The sequence below is a fragment of the Macaca fascicularis genome, chromosome 3, assembly GCF_037993035.2.
Source record: "Macaca fascicularis isolate 582-1 chromosome 3, T2T-MFA8v1.1".
Classification (NCBI taxonomy): domain Eukaryota; kingdom Metazoa; phylum Chordata; class Mammalia; order Primates; family Cercopithecidae; genus Macaca; species Macaca fascicularis.
Window position 1 is genome coordinate 102,625,230 of NC_088377.1, and position 19,328 is coordinate 102,644,557.

The window sequence follows — 19,328 nt, forward strand, 5'->3', positions numbered from 1 at the left end:
AAAATGTTAAGTACAAAATTCAAGAAATAAACAATTTATAAGTTTTAAATTGCATGCCGTTCTGAGTAGCATGATGAAATCTTGTGCTGTCCTGCTCTGCCCACCCTGGATGTGAATCATCCCTTTGTCCAGTGTCTCCATGCTGTAGACACTCTCTGGCCCATCAGCCGCTTAGTAGCCGCCTCAGTGATTGGCTGTTGTGATATTGCGTGCTTATTTTCAGGTAATCCTTATTTTATTTCATAATGGTCCAAAGTGCAGGAGTAGTGATGCTTGCATATCGTTATAATTGTTCTATTTTATTGTTGTTAATTTCTTACTGTGACTAATTTGTAGATTAAAACTTTATCATAGAAGTGTATATTTAAAGAAAAACTGGCTGGGCGCTGTGTCTCACGCCTCTAATCCCAACATTTTGGGAGGCCAAGACAGGCGGATCACTTGAGGCCAGGAGTTCAAGACCAGCCTGGTCAATGTGGCAAAACCCCGTCTCTACTAAAAATACAAAAATTAGCCAGGCGTGGTGGCATGTGCCTGTGATTTCAGTTACTTGGGAGACTGAGACATGAGAATCACTTGAGCCCGGGAGGCGGAGGTTGCAATGAGCCGAGATTGCACCACTCTGGTCCAGCCTGGATGACGGAGGGAGACTCTGTCTCAGAAAAAAAAAAAAAAAAAAAAAATTAGCTGAGCGTGGTTGTGTGTGCCTGTAGTCCCAGCTACTTGGGAGGCTGAGGTGGGAGGATTACTTGAGCCTAGGAGGTTGAGGCTGCAGTGAGCTGTGCGCTGCAGCCTCGGTGATGGAGTGAGACCTTGCCTTAAAAAGGAAAAAAAAAAAAAGGAAAACATAGTCTGTATATTTATATAGACTATGTTCTATAAACATATAGAACATGAAGTGAAACATATAGACTATGTTCTATAAACATATAGACTATGTTATAGGATTTGGTACTGTCCGTGGTTTCAGACATCCACTGCGAGTCTTGGAATGGATACCTCTCAGAGGAAGAGTTACCACTGTGCAGTGAATGAATAGCAAGAGCCAGTGTCTAAACAAAGGTCTTTGACTTTGGAGTTTTGGTTCTTTTAATTACGTGATGTATAGTCACTAATTAGTGAAATTTAACGTGAAAGACGTTTTTGAGTGTGTGTGTGTGTGTGTGTGACATCTCTGTTGATGATTCTGAAATGTAGCTACCTGTTAACCTATTTATAAACTAGATTGCTGGAAAATAAAGTGCCTAGATCAGTCAAGCCACTGATGATTTGTCTCCCTTGCCCCTTCTCTTGTGTGGTTCTGTACCCATGGAGTTAGAATTTACTAATAATTATCTATTGTATGGGTTGTTTAGTGGGTTGAATGGTGGCCCACCTCCCCAACCCCCAATGACGTCCTATAAAATTGTTAGGAGAAAACACAGAGGTAAATCTTTATGACTTTGGATTTGGCGAAGGATTCTTAGATATGACATCAAGAGCATGAGCAACAAAATTACAAATAGGTAAATTGGACTTTATCAAAATTAAAAACTTGTTCTCCAAAGAACATCATCAAGAAAGTGAAAAACAATTCACAGAATGTGATAAAATATTTGCAAATCATGTATCTGATAAAGGAATTTGTATCTATAATATATGAAGAAGTCTTACAACGGAAACATAAGACAAGTAACTCAATTAAATAGGCAAAGGATTTGAATAGACATTTCTCCCAGGAAGATATATGAATGGCCAGTAAACACGTGAAAAGATGCTCAACATCATTAGGCATCATAGAAACGTAATCAGAACAGCTGGGTGAGGTGGCTCACGCCTGTAATCCCAACACTTTGGGAGGCCGAGGCAGGTGGATACTTGAGGTCAGGAGTTCAAGACCAGCCTGGCCAACATGGTGAAACCCCGTCTCTACTAAAAATACAAAAAAAATTAGCCAAGCGTGATGGTGCGCATCTATAATCCCACCTACTCAGGAGGCTGAGGTGGGAGAATTGCTTGAACCCAGGAGGTGGACGTTGCAGTGAGCCAACATTGCCACCACTGCACTCCAGCCTGGGTGACAGAGTAAGAGTCTGTCTCAAAAAAAAAAAAAAAAGTAATTAAAACCATGAGACACACCCACTAGAATCTAGATTAAAAAGTTAGATAGCAAAATGTGTTTGTGAGGTTGTAGAAAAATTGGAGCCCTCATGTACTGCTAGTGGAAATGTAAAATGGTACAGCCACTTTGGGAAAGAGTTTGGGAGTTCCTCAAACAATTAAGTATTAGAATTATGCCATGACCCAGGAATTTCACACCTAGCTATATACTCAAGAGAAATGAGAAATTTGTATCCACATGGAAATGTGTATTCAGCAACATTATTCATAATCACGAAAAAGTGGAAACAACCCAAAAATCTATCAGTGGATAGAATGTCCAAACAAAATGTGTTATATCCATACAATGGATGATTATTCAGTAATAAAAAGAAATGAAGTACTAATATTTGCTGCAACATTGATGAACCTTGAAAACATGTTGCGTGAAGGAAGCCAGTCATAAAAGACCACATACTATAGACTTCCCAGGAAAGTCCAGAATAAGGAAGTCTGTATAGAGACACAAAGTAGATTAGTGGTTGTTTAGCACTGGGGAAGAGGGAAAGTTGGGCATAGAGGCATGATAGCTAATGCCTATAAGGCTTCTTGTTCTTTGTTTTTTTTGAAATGGAGTCTCACTCTCACCAGACTGGAGTGCAGTGGTGCGATCTCAGCCTACTGCAACCTCCGCCTCCCGGGTTTAAGTGATTCTCCTGCCTCAGCCTCCCGAGTAGCTGTGACTACAGGCACGCCCCACCACGCCCAGCTAATTTTTTTTTTTTTTTTTGAGATGGCGTCTTGCTCTGTTGCCCAGGCTGGAGTGCGGTGGCGCAATCTTGGCTCACTGCAACCTCTGCCTCCCGGGTTCAAGCAATTCTCCTGTCTTAGACTCCTGAGTAGCTAGGATTACAGACACATGTCACCACACCCGTCTAATTTTTGTATTTTTAGTAGAGATGGGGTTTCACCATACTGGCTAGGCTGGTCTCGAACTCGACCTCAGGTGATCCACCCACCTTGGCCTCCCAAAGTGCTGAGATTATAGGTGTGAGCCACCGTACCTGGCCAATTTTTTTGTATTTTTAGTAGAGACGGGGTTTCACCATGTTGGCCAGGATGGTCTCGATCTCTTGACCCTCGTGATCTGCCCACCTCGGCCTCCCAAAGTGCTGGGATTACAGGCGTGAGCCACCAGGCCCGGCCAGGTTTCTTCTTGAAAAGTTTCTGAAATTGATTGTCGTCATGGTTGCATATGTCTGTGAATATGTTAACAGGGCCTTTGGTACACTTTAAATGGGTGAATTGTATGCAAATGATATGTCAGTGAAGCTATTAAAAAAGATATATTCAAGTTCTAACTCCTAGTACCTGTGAATGTGACGTTTTTGGAAGCAGGGTCTTTGACGATCTAGGTAAGTTAAGAGAGATCATCCTGGATTTAGGGTGGACCCTAAAGCTAATGACAGGTGTCCTTACCAGAGACAGAAAAGAAGACACAGAGACACAGAGGGGAAGGCCATGTGAAGATGGAAGCAGACATTAGAGTTTCGCTGCTGCCAACCAAGGAATATCAGGAGCCATCAGAAGCTGGAAAAGGCAAAGACGGATCCTCCCCTAGAGCCTTTGTGGGGAGCGTGTCTCTCTTGACACCTTGATTTCAGACTTTTGACCTCCAGAGCTGTGAGAGAGTAAATTTCTGTTTTAAGCGACTGTGCTTGTGGTAACTTGTTGCAGCAGCTATGGAAAACTAATGCAGCAAACATTGGGAATCTACAAAATGTGTGGGTTTTGAATCTTTTTTTTTTTACCACTTAGTATCTGTGCAATCTTGGGCAAGTTTTTCAGTGTCTCTATACCCTTGTTTCCACATGTATGAAGATTAATCATACTGTTTTCATAGAGTTGTTACAGGGATTAAGTGAGTTAATTATGTATGGAGCTTAAAATAGCATTTGGCACATATTAATCACTGTATGTTAATGTTAACTATAAATTAGTTTCTGTATGCCTTAGTTTCATCTCTGCTGTACACAGCTGTTCCTTTTCTCATGTTCTCCATTCAAATGGTAGTATCAGATATTCTCTTCTGTGAAGAAAAGTTACTTTTTATTGCTCTAATCACTATGGGTTAAGGCTACTGTAGACTACCTTAGCAAAACGGGGGATAGGACCTTCATTAAGTCACTAATTTAACAGATGTTTCTCGAGAACTTTCTATGTGCCAGGCACTGGGAATACAGCTCAGAACAAGATAGTCACAGTCCTTGCCTTTAGGGACCAATAGGGGGTGTTAGATTGTCAAATCACACAAATATGTGATTCCAAACTGTGATAAGTCTAAAGAAAAAGTAAAAGGTCACATTAGTTTTTAATAAAAATCTGTGTTACATTAGGTGAGAGGGTGGTTAGGGGAATTCTCTCTAAAGACTAGATATTTAGGCAGACAGCAAAATAACAAATAGGATTTATCCAGATTAAGAATGAAGACAAAGGAGCAATTTCCTCAAGAAGTGGAGCCTCAGTCTTTGCTGAAGACTGTTACTTTAGGTCATCAGAGATAGCTTGAGTAACTACCATATGTCTAGTAGTTTACCTAATGCTCTTGGGGAATAAAACAGGTTGAGTTGGATGTGACAAGGTGTTGGATATGCCTTAGGTGGCAAGACCAACTAATACTGCAAGGAAGTTTCTACTAAAATTGTAATTTGACTATAATTAAGTGCTAAGGCAATTTTTGAGGTAGAAAAAAATAAGCAACTCCTAAGGGTCATTTCATTTCTGATAGGGAATTACAGGATTAATTACAGTAAAGATTGCATATAATCTTTACTCACCCAACAAAGATTGTATTATCTTTGTAGTCTGAAATGAAAGTCATGAAGGACAAGGTCTCCAAGATTCCTGCATAAAAATTTGAGGGTTCCAGGACATAGACTCAGTTACTGGGTTTTCCTTTTTCTTCTTCCTTGCAATATGTCACTGGTTGTAAAGAAGGAAAGAAGGTGGGTTCTGGGTCAGTGCTCCTCCCAGATTAGTGAATAGCAAAGACTTAGCTTCTTGTGTACAGTTGCCACTCCTCCCCCAATACACAGTGGGAAAAATTCTGTGTGTGGTTCACTGAGGCAGGAAGCCTGGAAGACAGAATCTTCTTGCCTCTCTTCCTCACATCTCTCGTTCTCTTAAGCATCTTGACTCTAAGAGGTCCTTTGAGTATTGATTTTAACAGCAGTGGAAGGTAGGACAATGTGAAATTCAGATGAAGTGAGAAAGGTAAAGGGTGAAAAAGCTTTGGTCCTGAGGGCAACAGAAAATGAAAGCATTTGTTGATAAATGATTTATGTTGGCAGCTTAGAGAATGTTTGGAACAGTGGCGACATCATCAGAACAAGTGTGATTTCCTAAGAGCACTACTTTAAAAAGTAATATTAATTTAGATAGGTTCTGATATATTAAAATGTCAACATTCTTATTTCATAGCTATGTTTAGTTTTTTAAAATGTTGGATAAAAGAAAAAATGAATTTCATTCTACTGCTATAAGGCCAAGACACAACTTGGGATGAGATGGAAAAGTATGTGTGAAACCTTGAAACTTTTTGCCACAATAGTGCCCTGAAGGGTTTAAAGGTTAAAAAATTCAGGGTATATTTGAGTTGACTCATACATTTTTAAGGATGGGTGTCCATTTCCTCCTTCTGTGTTACTATATCAAGTCAAGCTGATGAAGTGAGAGTCAAAGAAAACAAGCCCATCCCCCAACACCCTGCCAAGATTGCAGAAATGCTGGCTAGTTGATTTCTAATGTCAACTGTTCTTTCAGTGAGAGATTTGCAGGGAGGAAAATCAGATGTCGTTTTGAAGAAGTGCTTTTCTTTTTTTGAAAGCAAAAACTGAGAATTTATTGTTTCATGTATTCGAAGAGTTGGGGAGTGGTCTGACCTCTGGCAGAGCTGAATTTAGTGACATAGATATAGCCAGATTCTTTTCTTTTCTCTTTGCCTCTTGAGTCTGCTTTTCTCCCTTAGGCTCCTTTCTCCCTTCAAGGTGCAAGATGGCCACCTGCAGTTCCAGGTGAAGAAGTGTTTTAGAATATTATGACCCTGGAGGCTTTTCTTCAAGTTTTAGTAAAACTGTAGTCATGCACCTCATGAGGATGTTTTGGTCATGGACTGCATATAGGATTGTAATAGAGTATTTTTACCGTACCTTTTGTATGTATAGATACATTAAATACACAAATTCTTACATTATGTTACAGTTGCCTACAGTATTCAGTACAGTAATGTTGCTGTACAGGTTTGTAGCCTAGAAGCAATACACTATACCATGAAGGTCTGTAAGTGCTTTCTCTGACGTTCGACACCATGAAATAGCCTAACAACTGTCAACCTTAAATAACGATTCAGAAACTGTGATTAGGTATAGAGTTTATTCAAGCCCAAACGGTGGAAAATGTCCACCTGGAAGCATAAATTCAAGTTGCCTTGAATATATGTGATTACCAGATGTTACAAGTGATTTTGTTTGTTCATTTCTTTTGAGACAGGGTCTCTCTCTGTCACCCAGGCTGGAATGCAGTGGTGGGATCACAGCTCACTGCAGTCTCAACCTCCCAGACTTAAGTGATCCTCCTGCCCTGTCTCCCAAGTAGTTGGAACCACAGGCGTGTACCACTATGCCCAGCCAATTTTTGTATTTTTGTAGAGACAGGGTTTTGCTTTGTTGCTCAGGCTGGGCTTGAACCACTGGGCTCAAGTGATCAGCCCGTCTTGGCCTCCCAAAGTGTTGGGATTACAGGTGTGAGCCACTGCACCTGGCCCCAGGTGAGTTTTTAAGGAAAAAAGAAGAGGCAGTTCCTAAGTTGTTTAGCAAGAGTTTACGTTAACATAAATTATTAATTGGCTGTACACTGTTCTTTGTATTCCAGATTTCAGGAACATGACCATAATAAGTGAGGCAGCTAGTCAGGAACAAAAATGCCTTTAAGTAATTACCACTGGGCACGGAAGGTGGTGGTGACCAAAGTCCTATGCTCACGTCTCTCTGGGCCTGATAAATTTTGCAAACCTCACATAGCTCAGATTGCTCCAAGTTGTTTTTCTTTTCTCACAACGCATTTCTCAGAACGTATCTCTTTTGCATGACTGTATGTGGATTATTAGGGCAATAAAAACTTTGATATGTTTAATACGTTTTACATGACTACTTAATAGCTTGTTTATGCCTTGAAGTGTTAACCTATTCTGATAGGGCATTTATAATTGGTTGAACTTGTTGTGGTCATTTTCATAAAATATGTAGACATTTCTATTTCCTTATCCCTTTTTTTTTTTTTTTTTTGAGACGGAGTCTCGCTCTGTCACCCAGGCTGGAGTGCAGTGGCATAATCTCGGCTCACTGCAACCGCCACCTTCCAGGTTCAAGCGATTCTCTCGCCTCAGCCTCCCAAGTAGCTGGGATTATAGGTGCTTGCCACCACACCTGGCTGATTTTTGTATTTTTAGTAGAGACGGGGTTTCGCCATGTTGGCCAGGCTAGTCTCAAACTCCTGACCTCAGGTGATCCGCCTGCCTCGGCCTCCCAAAGTGCTGGGATTACAGGTGTGAGCCACCGCACCCGGCCTTATCCCTTTTTTTAAATTTAAAAACATCAGAGGGAAGTTATTATTATATAAGCGTTTATTAAAATAAGTTGGGCAGAATGATGGACTCAGAAAATGAGTGTGTTTGTAGGGCAGCCTCCAAGCCCCGCAGGAAGCTTGCAGTTGAAGATGTTTTTTAACTTTTAGGTTCAGTGGTAATGTGCAGGTTTGTTATATAGGTAAATTGCATGTCACAGGAGTTTGGTGTACAGATTATTTTGCCACCCAGGTAATAAGCATAGTACCTGGCAGGTAGTTTTTTGATCCTCACCCTCCTCCCTCCCTCCACCTTCAGGTAGTCCCAAGTGTCTGTTGTTCCTTCCTTTGTGTCCATATGTACTCAGTGTTCAACTCCCACTTATAAGTGAGAACATGTGGTATTTGGTTTCTCTCCCTGGATTAGTTTGCTTAGGATAATGGCCTCCAGCTCTATCTATGTTGCTGCAAAGGCCATGATCTCATTCTTTTTTATGGCTGCATAGTATTTCATGGTGTATATGTACCACATTTTTTTTATTCAGTCTACCATTGATGGGCATTTAGGTTGATTCCATGTCTTTGCTATTGTGAATAGTGCTGTGATGAACATACGGGTGCATGTGTCTTTATGGTGAACTGTTTATATTCCTTTGGGTATGTACCGAATAATGGGATTGCTGGGTTGAATGGTAATTCTGCTTTGAGTTCTTTGAGAAATCACCACACTGCTTCCACAATAACTCATCTAATTTACATTCCCACCAGTGGTGTATAAATGTTCCCTTTTCTCTGCAACCTTGCCAGCATGTTGTTTTTTTGACTTTCTAATAACAGCCTTTCTGACTGGTGTGATACTGTATCTCACTGTGGTTTTGATTTGCATTTCACTAATGATTAGTATGGTCACATTTTTTCATATGCTTGTTGACCATGTGTATGTCTTTTTTTGAGAAGTGTCTGTTCATGTCCTTTGCCTACTCTTTAATGCAGTTGTTTGATTTTTGCTTGTTGATTTAAGTTCCTTATAGATTCTGAGTAGTAGACCTTTGTGGGACGCATAGTTTGCAAACATTTTCTCCCATTCTGTAGGTTGTCTGTTTACTTTTTGTTGATAGTTTCTTTTGCTGTGCAGAAGAAGCTCTTTAGTTTAATTAGGTCCCATTTATCAATTTTTGTTTTTGTTGCAATTGCTTTTGGTAACTTTGTCTTGAAATCTTTTCCAGGTCCTATGTCTAGAAACAGTATTTCCTAGATTATCTTCCAGGGTTTTTATAGCTTTAGGTTTTACATTTAAGTCTTTAATCCATCTTGAGTTGAATTTTGAGTATGGTGTAAGGAGGGGTCCAGTGTCAGGTTTTTGCATATGGCTAGCCAGTTATTCCAGCACCATTTATTGAATAGGGAGCCCTTATTGCTTGTTTTTGTTGACTTTGCCAAAGATCAGATGGGTGTAGGTGTGCAGCATTGTTTCTGGAACTCTTTTCTGTTCCATTAGTCTGTGTGCCTGTTTTGTTCCATGCTATTTTGGTTACTATAACCCTGTAGAAAAGTTTGAGTTTGAAGTCAGGTAACATGATGCCTTCAGCTTTGTTCTTTTTGCTTAGGATTGCCTTGACTATTTGAGCTCCTTTTTTGGTTCCATATAAATTTTAAAATAGTTTTTTTCTAATTCTGTGAAGAAAGTCATTGGTAGTTTGATAGGAATAGCATTGAATCTATAAATTGCTTTGGGCAGTATGGCCATTTTAACAAAATTCATTATTCCTATCCATGAGCATGAAATGTTTTTCCATTTGTGTCATCTCTGATTTCTTTGAGCAGTGTTCTGTAATTCTTGATATAGAGATCTTTCACCTCTCTTGTTAGCTGTATTCCTGTATTTTATTCTTTTTGTGTCTATTGTGAGTAGGATTGTGTTCTTGATTTGGCTCTTGGCTTGAGTATTATTGGTATATAGGAATGTTACTTATTTTTGCACATTGATTTTGTGTCTTGGGACTTTGCTGAAGTTGTTTATCAGCTTAAAGGGCATTTGGACTGAGATTATGGGGTTTTCTAGATATAGGGTCATGTCTGCAAACAGGGATAGGTTGACTTCCTCTCTTTGTATTTGAATGCCTTTTATTTCTTGCCTGATTGCTGTGGCCAGGACTTTAAGTACCATATTGAATAGGAGTGATGAGATAGGGCATCCTTGTCTGGTTCCGGTTTTCAAGGGGAGTACTTCTAGCTTTTGCTCATTCATTATGATGTTGGCTGTGGGTTTGTCATAGCTTATCCCTTTATTATATTCGTGTTTCTGTTGGAAACAGATGCATCATTTCAACTTTTAGCATCTTTTTAAAAAATGTAACTGATAATGATCAGATCTTCATATTTTAGAAATTTTGAATCAATAAATTGTGAATGTAGTGATTTAAAAACATAAACCTTGGAACTAAACTGTCTGGGCTCAAATCTCAGCTCTGCCATTTGATAGCTGTGTGACTTCAGATGACTTAACCTTTCTCTGCTTAAATTTCTTACTCTTATATAAAATGAGGATAAGAGTATCTTTCTCTTAGCCCAAAATAACCTGGCACATAGAAAGTACCACTACTGCTGCTGCTACTGCTATTATTGCTGCTGCTGTTGTTAATTACTGCTGCTGCTGTTGTTATTGTAGCTATAGCATTTTTCTCCAAAATCTTTATTCTCCAGCACACCTCAAACACCACTGTCTCGGCTGCATTATTGAGTCCAGAATATGTTGAAAGAGAGTCATAGATATATTTTCATTCTTGATTATAGCCCAAAGGCCAAGAAGTGATACGGAGACATATTTCTAAATGAAAGAATGAAGATACAAATTAAAACCAAGCTAGGCGGTAAAGTGATTTGGCAGCATTCCTGTTTGAGTCTATTCTGCACTGCCCCTTCTGACCCACCTTTATTTTGCGGAAGATACTGGTTTTTCTTTTTAACTTAGGCCTTAGCATCAAGGACATGCGACTTGTGCTTTGTTTTCATTGTCTAGGATTTTCCTTGGAGATGCTCCTGATCTATGCCAAAAGTCTGGGATGTATGCACCACTTCTGTGTGAGTTTTCTGATTGAACTAGGCTTAATTAGATTCTCTTTTCTTTTGTTTTCTCTTTAAAAACTTGGAAACCATTTTGTTGTTCCTGAGTTGTAAGGCTGAACATGTTTGCTTAAGTAAATCTCTTGGGATCTAATCTGGCATCCACTCAGGTCTTGTTAAATGAGAGCGTTAAAAGCCTCTTGCTGAGTGGGCTCCATCATTGTTGACCAAATGTTTCAAGATGTAGGCACAAAGCACTTTTGTCAGTTTTCCAAGTGTAGTGTAATTTTGAAGTAATTGTGCTTTTCTACTTTTAAAGTATTTAAAAAGTACTTTTAAATAGTACTTTTAAAGATTAAAAAACACAGGAGTGGCAAGTTTAACAAGATCAAGTTCTTCTTGTTTCTTTGTAAATTTCTGTTACCCATCTGGTTTACTTGGAAGCAGTGCTGAACTTGACTTATGTGACTGTTTTATCTAGAAGAGGCAGCAAGATTTTTCCCTTCATGTAAAGCAACTAGGTAACAGTTGTCTTCTCCCAATGGATATGTAAAAAGACGGTGTAGTCCCTTCAGATTACTCTTGGCTCTTCACCCCCCTCCTCATGCAGCAAAGCAGATTTTTGTTTTTATTAAACAGATCTTTAATTTATTTTAGCAGATTTTTAATTTATTCAGTCCTCTGCTCTTTATATTACACACCCGCCGTTGATGCATACTGGCATACAGATAAAGTTAAATTCAGATAAGTTGGCTGCAAGAAATCTTAAAGACTGTGTTGTGGTATACACAGAAACCAATTTCCTATAGTCAAAATTGAGATAATAGAAGAGTAGAATTGTTTTAATTCATAATAGTATAAGTGTGAGGCAGTTGGAATTAGCAGATCTGTCTGGGGCAGCCTTGACAATCAGAGCAGAGCCATGTCCCAGAATCAGCCAGGCCAGTGACCATCCCCGGTTATGGAGGTGTTGAAAACCTGCACGGTGAAAGTCCTGCTAATGCTGTGCATTTGTGCTGAATCATTGCACGTGCTTCCAGTCCCCTCAGCCCTTTTTCATGGGAACTATACCTTCTTAGAACTTGAGATTACTAAATATGAAAAGTATCTCTGCCTAAGTTTCCTTTTTACTTTGGGGATGGGAACGCTGAGAGATAATCCAAATCACTGTTTTTATTTTATAGATTTGGAAACTGAAGCTGGAGACGTTACACAGTTTACACAAAATCACCCGTGACTTCTTGGCTGAGCTGCAACTAAACCCGGGTCTCTGGCTTCCCAAATTAGTGTTCCTTTCACTGATCCATGCTGGCTTTGCTTATCCATTCAATTAGCAAATGTAATTGAAGGGACTCTAATTAGTTTGGCTTCTAAAGGCTTTTGTAGTTGATGTCAGACTGGCAACAAGGTTGATTTTTTTTTTTTTTCCTCCCAGCTTTTGAGTTGTGGCCAGATTTGTCAGTCAGTTATTTCAGGGTCTTGAAGTCATCACATGGATGGTGAGATTATTTGAATGTCTGTTTATCTGTCTAATAAACATGCCTTTGTAGTACAAATTAGAGACTGTTAGGATATACCATATATACATGTATATCTGTATGTCTATATATCTACATATATATATATATATAGAGAGAGAGAGACTGTGTGTTATTAGATTTAGAGCAGTTGTGGCCAGTACAGTGGTGACATTTCCAGCTATCACTACTGTTGTGTGTTTTTTCTGGGCCTGTGAGCTTTGACACTACTTTCCTGTATAATTGAGGGGTTAACAGTATTCTGGCAATGCAACCATCTCAAGAAGCAGATGCTAGAGATGCAGGGGGCTGATTGGCCACCCCATGCACTTGGCAAGTGCCTGAATTGGCACTGCCAGTTCATGGGATTAGGAAACTTGGAGGTGTGAAACACCCTTGACCTGTGAACTAATTGTTGGTGCCCTTCAGGGCCCCTCTAAAGGAGTTATGTAGATGGAATTTAATTTCCTTCAGTGAGAGAGAACTCAATTCCTAAGAGGAAGTCTGGAATTAACTCTTAGACCTCATGGCTTACTGATGTCCTTGAAAAATCTAGAAGGATGGAGCTGGAATAGAAGGAAAGTATGCCATTGTTTTGCATTGTGTTTATTAGAGTAGGATGAATAAATGGGGCCGTCTAAGTAACATATTTTTGGTATAGTATAGGAATAGAGAAGTATGACTACTACAACTTGTTTTTCTTATTTCACTGAGCTCTATTTTTCTTGAGTAAACTTCAACTGTTTGCCAGGAAATAGTTGTCTCTTCTAGAGTCTCAATATTTATGAAGGTGTAGGAAAGGTTTTCATGCAACTTAAGCATTTCTTTGTAATTTGATGGAAAATTTTTTGATTTTTAGAATTATTTGTAGCAAATCCTCATTATGTATCAAAATATACAGGTTGAATGTATCTCATTGTAGATTCTAAAATGCTGCATTGTCTTTAGAGTGAAACATTAAAAGAGAATTTTTGTTTGTTTGTTTTAGGGTCTGAGATGTTTTATAATGTCATTTCCTACCTTGTTAATACACCATATGCCAGGATACTTGATTTACTGAAATTTTAAAGTGTGACTTATGAAACTGCTTTTTGTTAAAGCTACATTTATCTTGAATTTGATTTAGAAACTCATAGTCTCTTGTGGAAATTGAAATGTAATTACTTCTAGCTCTTAATATTTAGATTACACACTCTCTTTGGCTTCCTATTCTTTTACTTTCATCAAATGCACGTAAAATATAAAATGTGTAAACTTCTACCACATGAAAAGCAGAGGCGTTCCTATTTGTAAGATGCTTACATGTCACTTCACATTTTCTAGTAGAAAATACATGTTTCTACATGCATAATGTATGTAGAAATATGTCTCTTTTTCCATATGTGACTCATTCTGGAGAGAAATCTTCAATAATCTGCCTGATAGTCTTTTGTCTTTTTTCAACGAAGAGAAAAAAGGCTTTACAGAAGATGTTGTGACAGTTGGGATGCCGGATTTCTTTTTTAAGAGACAGGTCTCGCTCTGTTGCCCAGGCAGGCTGGACCACAGTGGCGTGATCATAGCTCACTGTAACCTCCAACGCCTGGGCTTTTTTAAGTTATCCTCCCATCTCAGCCTCCCAAGTAGCTGGGACTACTGGTGCGCACCACTGCACCCAGCTAATTTTTCTGTTTTTTTGTAGAGATGGAGTCTTGCTGTGTTACCCAGGCTGGTCTTGACCTCCTGGGTTCAGGCAGTCCTGCTCTGGCCTCCCAAAGTGCTGGGATTACAGGCATGAGTCATCATGCCCAGCTGATTCTTTCTATTAAAGGGTAATTTGAGTCAAGGAGGGAGCTCCTGGTCTCTCCTGACCTCTTTGGTTGCCAGTTGACTGGCCAGGTTTCTCAAGTTGAATATATGGAAAAGAGCGAGAGAGCTGGGGGTGGGGGATTTGAGCGACAGTGCATCTACTCATGCATGCACCTATACAAACTTTCCTTTGCAGTATGTTTGTGGTCGTTAATAAAGCAGAAATGAGGGTTGAGAGAGTGCCCTGATGCCTATTCATATATCTTTATTCTGTATGTAGTTTCCACATAAGTTTAGGTAGCTCATACTGTTAGCCTTCCTGGTGGTACTTGCAGTCATTGTAGTAAGTGTTTATGTCCTTGTCCTGACCTTTTCTTTTCTGAAACAGACTTATATTTTCTTCTTTTTTTTGCTTGAAAATAGAGACTGGAGGATGGTGGGGATTGGGACTTGAGATTTTGTTAAGGGATTTTGCTGCCCACCAAATCACTAATGAGTCCTACAGTTGAGTTACCAGCGTTGTTGTACTATAATATTTTTCTTAGTCAAAGTGTATACCAAAGACTATGCTGTTTAGGAATCCAACTTGGAAGAACCCATGAGAAGTGTGTCTGTTCCCAGGACTGCTGGGTTTTGCCCTTTTACCCTCAACTCTCTTCACACTTTTAAAAATAAACGATAGATTTGATTTCACAGAAACTGCATCTGTATATGTATAATGATGTGCCTTTATTTTGGGCAGTAAGCTTTTTTTTTTTTGGTCGTTTGCAAACAAGGATTAGTTTTTATGCACTGTCACTGTTACAGGCATGCATGAAAAGTGGATCCTGTTTGTGCTCTAGAAACTGCTTACATTATAATTTAAATAATGTGCCTTTGCAATTTTTTTTTTAAAGGTAGTATCTTCCCCAGCAGATGTTGCTGAAAAAGCTGACAGAATTATTACAATGCTGCCCACAAGTATCAATGCAATAGAAGCTTATTCCGGAGCAAATGGGATTCTAAAGTATGTATTTCTCAACTGTGGATATTTTCTTGTTATGATAGTTCATGAATTTCACGTGTTAGAACTATTAGGAAATTACAATTGTGTTTGTTAAACCTTTCTATACTGTTCTTATTTCATACAGTGAATAGTGTGGTTTTCTCATTGTAAAAGGCTTATTTTTTTTCACTGAAGTCAAGTATGTGACATTGTGTATAAATTTTTTTGGTTTCATTTTTTTCCTTTAACTCTTGGATTTTAAACTTACCCTTTCATTGGTAACATGTTTAGGAGACTTTTAAAGCTTACATTTTAAGCTGCAACTATTAATAATATAATTTTCTTACAGCTTATAGAAATTCAGGAAAAGAGTTTTAAGAAAAATATAGCCAAACATTGGAAAGAACACCATTGTTTAACATTTTATTATATGAAAAAAGTTATCGTATGTCCTGTGGGTTAGTATGTTTTTAGTAAGAACTTTGGGAAGTTGGAATTAAAGGTTAGCAGTAGCTCTTTAACCCATTTATGTCGGAGGTTGCAAATTTTTTTGTGAAAAATCAGACCTTGGCAATGACCTTGAGCAGTAGGATGTAAATAACTCCAACAAACTTAGTGTAAATGGAACAGTAGGCATAAATGGGCTAAGTAAAATAAAGTTTAGGTCAGAGTTTCCTAATCTGTGCCTGTCTTCCCTGGCTCTGAGAAACCTTTTGGTTAATTGCTGCTTATTGCCAAACCCTTGTGGTTATGTTAGGATGATAGTGTTTGAATTCCCAACTTAGTTTTCTCATCTCACTGTTTCTATTCCTAACTTATTTTGTTGTTGAATTTCAACAAAGAGCTAGAGCAAACTGGTAGATGCTGTAGTCACAAGAAGGGCTAAAAGAAAGGGTTTGATTTCAGGAAACTGTAATATGTGAAATTTGAAGTTTTTGGAAATTGAATTGTGTTGGAAAACTAACCAACTTGGAAGGAAGCAAAAGACACTTGGATATTAGGCAGAAAACTGATAAGATAAATGTTTAGATTTCAGGGAAGGTTAAAAGACACTCATTTTGGATGGAGCTCTCAGGGCCACAGTGTGTGTGGTCCAGAGGCATCCTAGCTGTCCTGTTACCTAGCCTGTTTCAGTTATGGTCCTGCTTTGCCTCTGAAGGAAAAGTTACTAAAAACTTCTGAGGAGACATAGCCCTATATTTGTTAATATCCTTTGCTAAGGAATATGGTGACTAGCTATCAGAACAGTTTGGTCCAGGATGTGTTTTTTAAAAGTTTGACTTTACCTTGAGCTATAATTTGCTTCTTATGGGTGGTTATTTTTTTCTGGGTAAGGATCATTTCCATACACCCACTGCATGTATAATTTTTTGGATGATTTTCCATTTGTTTGAAGGTTTAAGATCTTAAAATTTTAAGATCACAGATTGATAAACTTAATTCTTATTTTTTTAGGCTAAAGAGAAACCTACATACTCGTAGAGTATGCTATTTCTCTTCTGTGAAATATACCCAACCATTGCATTTGAATTGTAACAATTCATATGTCTAAAATTGTTTAAACAATTTTTAATGTATATATTTTTCTTTTCTTTTTATTTTAGATGAGGTCTTGCTATGTTGCCTAGTCTGGTCTCCAACCCATGGCCTCAAGTGATCCTTCTGCCTTGGCCTCATAGAGTGCTGGGATTACAGGCATAAGCCACCATGCCTGGTTATGTTTAAATCATTTTGTGTGCTATTTTTTTAATAGAAAGATTTTTCCTTTTAGTAGTTTTTATCAATGATTTTTCTGTTTTCTTCTTCAGTGTTTACATTTATTCAGTTTTAATTTTCTAATCATGATTCCATGTCCTCTGGGTTACTATATCTATAGTAAGAACTTTGGAAAGTTTGGCTAGGCACAGTAGCTCATACCTGTAATCCCACCACTGTGGGAGACCGAGGCAGGATGATTGGTTGAGCCCAGGAGTTCAAGATCAGCCTGGACAACATGGTGAGACCCCATCTCTATAAATATAAAATTTAAAACTTAGATGGGTATGGTGGCATGCACCTGTGGTCCCAGCTACTTGGGAGGCTGAGGTGGGAGACCATGTCTTAAAGAACTTTGGAAAGTTTGAATTAAAGGTTAGCCATACCCTTTAAAGAAATTATAATTTAGGTTAGAGTTTCCTAGCTAGTGAAGATAGACAGTGCCTTATAGTGTATATACGTAAGTTACCCTAAAAAGCCAAAAAGACTGTGAGATTTCCAGATTCTTTCATATATTTTCCTTTCTACCTGTTTGATATTTTATTTTGTCATTAAAAAGTTAAAGTTATAAAGTAATATGCCATCTCAACACAAATGACTAGATTTTAATTGCATATGTTTATTCTTCATAGTGGAAATAACACAGATATATGAAATTTGCAGTATGGCTTGTTAAAGACAAATAAATTACTTTTTAAAGACCCAACTACTTTACAAACAAAAATTTAAGTCCTATCTAATACCCTTTTAAAGTTAATAGGTGTTTTAAATTGCTTACGCCTTAGCTTCGTGTTTATTATTGTGGTTAGTGTGTACTTCACCTGAAATCAGAATTTATACCATGTAATGTATCAGGTTTTTTTGGATCTTTTGAAAGAGTTTGGCTTTACTTTTGAACTATAATTGATCTCAAAAAGAATATGAGATTTTTAAACCTATTCTAAAATAATGTTTTTAATACTAAACTAAAATCCTCCTTGATATATGGCAGCTTTTTAGCAGATTCTAATTCTATAGGTAGGTGCATGAAATTTTTACTCGGAATTGTAAACTAGAAATATTTTTATTTATTTACTTAGAAAAGTGAAGAAGGGCTCGTTATTAATAGATTCCAGCACTATTGATCCTGCAGTTTCAAAAGAATTGGCCAAAGAAGTTGAGAAAATGGGAGCAGTTTTCATGGATGCCCCTGTTTCTGGTGGTAAGTGGTAGCTAAAATATATGCAAACCTATTTATGTTTATCAGAAGTAGCAATTATGGTTTTGTGGTACCATATGGTTTTGTGGTAGTTATTTTTAGACTTGTTACAGGATTCTCACTCATTAAAAATAAAAACAAACCGACATGTTATTTAGTACTCTCAAGTCTAAGTAACATTGTTAGTCTTAAATTCAGATAAAAAAGTGTCATAACTTTGAAGTGTTGTGAATTTTTGGTCCATTTACTGTGGATAGGAATATATCAGTTTTTAGAAAATTTCTTTTGGAACTAATGTAAAAAATAATCAGCTTAAATAATCCTGTAACTGTTAAAGAAATTGAACAAGTGGAAAAAAAGAAAAACAGTTGTTTCACAAGGGAAACATTGGCTCAGATCATTTTACAGGTGAATATTACCAAAATTTCAAGGAGCAGATCATCTAAATTTTATACAAACTTTTCCAGAGAATAGGAAAAGAGGAAATACTTCCCAATTCATTCTGTAACACCTGTATAACTCTGATGTTTACACCAGATAGAAATGTTATAAAAAAGAAAAAATAAATGTAGATTTATTTTAGTTATGAATATAGATGTAAAAACTTTATATTAGCAAACTAAATCCAACCATGTATGAAAGAGATTAAACACTATAACCAAGTTTCCTTTAGCCCATGTATGCCAAGATGGCTTAATTTTAGAAAATCTGTGCATATAATTTACCATGTTAACATGGTTAAAAGTCATATGATTGTCTCAATTAGAAGAAAAGACCCAGTAATGAAATTCTAAAAACTTACTATTAACTCATATATTAATAGTGGGTATCTGGGTAGTTTGGAATGGCAGGATTATAGTATGGCTTTTCTGTAATTTCCAAGTTTTCCAAAATTACTGTGTAATCAGAATTACTGTGTACACATTTATATTATGTATTTGTAGCAGTATAGCAGTAGGCAGCAGAATATGAATTTTATTCCAGTTACATTAAACTGGATTGTGGGCTTTAGAATTAAAAAGTAAAATATAGAAATTTAAATCATTTTGTATTTTTTTTATAAAGAACTTAATGATCTTGTAAAGGTACCTTATATCCCAAATGATTTTTGAATATAGGTGGAGGAATAAATAATTGCTAGCTCTTCTGATTGTTATATTGAATTACTTAAATAGGATTTAGGTATAAAGATTTATGATGTGGTATAGGTACTTTGAGTAAAAGTACCTACAAAATACTAATAAGCGGTTTTAAGGTTGGTGTTTGTGTGGTTTTTATTGGTTGGAATTAATAAACTGAACAGGTCTTTCTTAGAGTGGTTCTA

At 37.6% G+C, this 19,328-nt stretch overlaps 1 protein-coding gene across 3 annotated transcripts in view; it reads left to right on the forward strand.

The window, feature by feature from the left end:
• HIBADH (3-hydroxyisobutyrate dehydrogenase) overlaps positions 1-19,328 on the forward strand; it is a 141,407-nt gene that overhangs the window by 15,580 nt on the left and 106,499 nt on the right. For all 3 annotated transcript variants that reach the window (XM_074035314.1, XM_045388953.2, XM_045388952.2), the window contains 2 exons: positions 14,963-15,072; positions 17,886-18,007. In XM_074035314.1, coding sequence (XP_073891415.1) covers positions 14,963-15,072; positions 17,886-18,007 — 232 coding nt within the window. The remainder of the gene's footprint in view (positions 1-14,962; positions 15,073-17,885; positions 18,008-19,328) is intronic.